At 38.5% G+C, this 5,054-nt stretch overlaps 1 protein-coding gene across 3 annotated transcripts in view; it reads right to left on the reverse strand.

The window, feature by feature from the left end:
- Positions 1–548: 548 nt before the first annotated feature.
- The window catches only part of Trim55 (tripartite motif containing 55), a 51,547-nt gene continuing 47,041 nt past the window's right edge, over positions 549–5,054 (reverse strand). For 2 of the 3 annotated variants that reach the window (XM_008850256.3, XM_008850255.3), the window contains one exon: positions 701–896. In XM_008850256.3, coding sequence (XP_008848478.1) covers positions 774–896 — 123 coding nt within the window. In that variant the 3' untranslated portion in view covers positions 701–773. Of the gene's footprint in view, positions 897–5,054 lie in introns of all 3 variants that reach the window. The other variant, XM_008850258.1, reaches the window with a different exon arrangement.

The raw sequence follows: 5,054 nt of genomic DNA on the forward strand, positions 1-5,054 counted from the left end.
AGAATGTTTGCATATATTTAAATACATGCAGCAGCTGTTCTACAACTCATCAGATTGCTGCCACAGTGGAAACAGAAGAAAGTAGACAGAAAGTCTGTTTCAATTAAAGTGCTGAATATAAGGGTGTAAGATCTATGAATAAGATTAGAAAAGTGTGATAAGCGATGTCCTGAGCCTTCAGTCTTCTGAACTATGTAAGTGTCACAAATTCAAAGAACATTTTTGGATATGCATTCCATGACATCTACTATGGAAAAGAGGAATCTCTCTCAAACATTTTCATAGCTTTGACCAATGACCTATCTTTTGTCCATATCTTGATCAGTCAGTCACTTCTGAATAGACACTGAACATCACTGACCACCTGTATTATCAAAGAGAAAAGAAAGAAGAGCTACTGTGCCATAGTAACAAAAAGCTTGTGCCAATTAGAGACGAGAGTGCAGTACCTACTTTTTAAACACTTGCCACTTATAACTGACACACACACACACACCACACACACACCACCCTCATAATGTTTCCCACACAACAGAGGTTTGCATAAGATCAAGGTTCTTTATGCCAGTGTTTTCTGCAACTATTTTCTGAACATATTCATTTTCTCAATGAGTTAGATAAGTCATCTGGAATTGAAGGATTTTTTTTTTCCTTTCAGAACTCCTGTCCAGAGGTCCCATTCATCATGTGTATTGTGGTAATTTTCACCCAGGTTTCCTGCTGTCTGTGTGCATCTCAACCAGGCAGACTGGGGACAGCAACTGGAATGAATATCATTCATTCAGGGAGTTCAACCAGGAGAAGGAGAAGACGTGGCGAGCTGGCTCAGAATCAGCTCCACTCCCACTCCCCGAGGCTGCAGCCTGTCCCTGGGGAGAAGGGACCTCAAATCCAGTCTGTAATAGAAAAAAATGTGGATCAGAGGAAGGACAGGGAAGATCTTTGGGAATTGGTCCAGTCACTTTTCTACTGAGGAGAGAGGATGATAATAATAATAATAATTATACAGAGCATAATTATTATTAGGGACAGAAAGCAAGTTCAGGTTATCTTGGCTTTGGTCAAGAGCCACGAAAGTGATTCACACTCATGATTCAAAAGGAATAACAGTAATGCATGCAAAGGGAGGAAGCTCTTGGGGGAAAGGGTCCAGACTGTTCTACTTTGTTTTTTCAAGTCACTTGTGCATGATTTACTAAAATGAAAGTATCATTGATACATATAGACATCTAGGTTTACAAAAATTCACATGTCTAATTAAAATCCTGTTGGGGTGTAACTCAATCTCAGTGACAGAATGTTTGCCTAGAATACATGAGGTCCTGGGTTCCACTGTCAATATCATGAAAGAAAGTGTGAGAAAGGGAAAGGGAGGGGGAGAACCCTAACTGAAATAATGTTGCTATATCATATGACACTGCAAGGCACACTAACAAAATCTCTTCATTGCTGAAATAAGTTTCTAGTAGATGACACACACATACACACATATGTCAATTAATAATAGGGGTATATTTCCATAAAATGCATCTTTAGGTGATTTTACTGTTGTATGAGCACCACAGTGCACTCTCATGACCCAGATGGCAGCAGTGTGACCAGGCCATACAATCTTAAGGAACCACCATCATGCATGGAGTCTGTCACTGTCAGAAACATTGCTATGCAGCAGGTTATAGTTTTTTTTTATTTTATTTGTTATTTTTATTTTATGTGTATGCATGTATTGCCTGCATCTAGGTAAGTGCACCCATGTCGTGCAATGCCCGCAGAGGTCAGAAGAGGCTGTCGGATCACCCTGGGACTGTAGTCATGGACAGTTGTTAGCTGCCATGTGGGTGCTGGGATTCGAACCCGGGTCTTCTGCAAGAACAACCAGTGTTCTTAACTGCTGAGCCATCTCTCCAGCCCCAGTATTCTTAGAATAGTTCTTGCAAAACTGTGGGCTTAGTGTTGAGCAAATCCTGAAGGGAGTTTTTCTTTTATCTAGGCAATAAAATATAACATTTATATAAAGTAAGATCTATTATCAATACTTCTAGAGAGATACTTTTTATAAACAGCTGACAGGCACAGCTCATAAGTTTGAGTGAATTTATCAGCCCAGTATCATAAATGAATTTCATGTTGTTTTGAGTTTTTTTTTTTTTTTTTTTTAAACTTAATGAGGGACAACCATAAAGGAAGACTTACTGGAATGAAATTTGATATTACTAACCCAAACTGTACATTTAAAGGTACCATGCTGGCCCCAGAGAAAATGGACAAACACACTCTCATGCTTCCCTTGTAAACTCTCCTCATTCTGGAATGCCGCCACGTTTAAAGCAATGAGGTAGTGAGATAGCACATGCACTCAGCACAACCCTGGGTGACAGTGAAGCCCAGGCAAAGCAGACCTTAGTATACTTAGTTTTTAGAGAAAAATGAATGCTTGGCCTGTACCTTAGCAGACTTTACACTAAATATATGTTTGGGGTGACATTTAAAAAAATCAATATAATTGTAGCAAGTCATTTCTATTTGAAGATGATCTTTTGCTATCAGATTGTTTCTTGATAGGAAGTTGAGAAAGGCCATGAAATCATACTAGATTAAAAGTGAAACATAGTTTCCTTCAAAGAAAAAGATGGAAATTTCAAGTGAAATTGAGCTTTAAATAAATAATGTCACTAGATTCTCCTGGTAATGGGTAACACATCCTTTGAAATTAAGGTGGAGCCAGGTGTGGTGTGGCACATAGTGAGGCAGGAGACACAGAAGTTCAAGATCATCTTTAGCCACATAGTGAGTTTGAGGCTAACCTGAGCTATCTAAGACCCCGTCTCTAAATAAATAAATAAATAAATAAATAAATAAATAAATAAAATTCTCCTGGTAATGGGTAACACATCCTTTGAAATTAAGGTGGAGCCAGGTGTGGTGTGGCACATAGTGAGGCAGGAGACACAGAAGTTCAAGATCATCTTTAGCCACATAGTGAGTTTGAGGCTAACCTGAGCTATCTAAGACCCCGTCTCTAAATAAATAAATAAATAAATAAATAAATAAATAAATAAATAATAAATCGAAGAAGAATAGACATTGTCTTGATAGAATTCTATGCCTGTTTACACATGTCAAACTCTTCTGCCATATTGTCATTTTACAACCCTAAAACAGAACATGGAAATGAAACTGCTCAGCTGAGCATCAGTGAATAAGATGCTTCCCTGACCATTTTGGACGAGAACAGTGTATTCTGCCTGGACACTTGGAAATCTCTTTCTTGAACGGAGTTCCTACTCTAGAGGAAATGTCCGTAACAACTGAAGATACCTAGAAGGAGAGACTAATAGAGCAGGAGTTTCCCACAAGTACTATAATCTTTGAGGATTGCTGAGTGGCTAGCATGCTGTTTGAGACTGCCTTGGAATTGGCTTCTTTGTGCCTTTGTGTAATAAAGATTAAAATCCATTTGCTGTTTACAATTTTAGCTGCTGATACCTGATAACCTTCAAAAACAGGTTAAATAACTAGGATTTACTGCTCTTGCACTGACCACGTTTCCAGGCAATTATCTGATTTTTAAAAAATCTAAGTTGATATTCTCTTTTTCAAAGATGTGCCAGAAAGGACGCCAAGACCAGAGATCACTTGGAGAATCTCCAAGGATTATTTGGCTCCTTGTGCTGGAAACTCATTAACCATCAACAGCAATTTCTGTGTGGAGGCTTAGCTGAGTTTTGAATTCCAGACCAACATCTTAGCTGTATGACTTGGATGAGTATTTCACCTCTTTGAGTTGTCGTTTTCTCTTCTGTAAACATAGAAGTGAGATCCTACCTCACAGAGTTGTTGCAAAGACTGAATAAAGTAACACAAATGAGACACTTTGCATGTGTCAGATTTGTATTCCGTCCTTCCCTCCCTGCTTCCTTCCTCCCTTTCTCTTTTCCTTCTTCCCTCCATTCCTCTCTCCTTCCTTATACAGTGAAGAGAATGGTTTGGGGAATATTTATGATGAAATACATACAACATAAATAACCTTGATTATTGCATTTTCAACTTCATCTTTCCAGAACTGGATGTAATTTAAATGACATAACCCCTTTCGCATGTAGTAAATATGGTCAGACATGATGTTCTTCCACGCACCTCAAGTGGCCTAACGTTCTGTATGACAATCTCACACAGGATGAATAAAAGATTTAGAAACCTCCTTTCTGTAACTGCAACCCATCAAATCAAAAGCATACATTCTTCCCCAAATGGAATCTTGTATTATGTGTTTTGTCAAATACTTTTTCCAAAGTTGGTTCACCTCCACTGCGATGCATTTCTTGACAAGATGGATGTCTCTCAGATCAGAATAAAGTGCTGATTGTTATCACCTGCTTTGTTTAGTTTGCTATGTATAAAAAGGAGAACAAAAGGTTTCTAGTCCCATATTTTTTCAAAATTTTAACATTTTCCTTAGGTGGAAGTGACTGTCAACATGACTGGATTTGGAATCACCTGGGGAACACACCTGGATATCTCTGTGAGGGCATTTCCAGATATTTTTAATTGAGGAGGGGAGACCCAATCTGAATATGGCCAGCACCATTCATGGGCTGGGATGCCAGACTAAATAACAAAGGAGAGAGGAAGAAGCCAGCTGGCATTTGTTTCTCTCTGTTTCCCGATCGGGAATACAATGTGATAGCTGCCTCATGTTCTAGACACCATGACTTCCTTGCCATGATGGACTATACCTTCAAATTGTGAGCCAAATCATACGCTTTCTTCCCTAGTTAAGTTTCTTTTTGTCAAATATCTGGTCACAGTAACAAGAATAGTAGCTAATACCATGGCAAAACTGTACAGCCATCATTTGACACTGTACTGTAGCTAGAGATCATTTGAAAAATAAGATTTTTAGCATAAAATGAAACCAGGAAATGAAATAAAGAGACAAAAATTTCGCTCTGTCTCAACTCTTAATTTGGTCAACATTCACAAAAAGCCAGCTGAAGGAAATGATGTGCTCTTCCTCAGAGAATGAACCATTTTTCTTAGGTTACCTTGACTAA

The sequence above is a fragment of the Nannospalax galili genome, unplaced genomic scaffold (genome assembly GCF_000622305.1).
Source record: "Nannospalax galili isolate Female #2095 unplaced genomic scaffold, S.galili_v1.0 scaffold1005, whole genome shotgun sequence".
Classification (NCBI taxonomy): Eukaryota; Metazoa; Chordata; class Mammalia; order Rodentia; family Spalacidae; genus Nannospalax; species Nannospalax galili.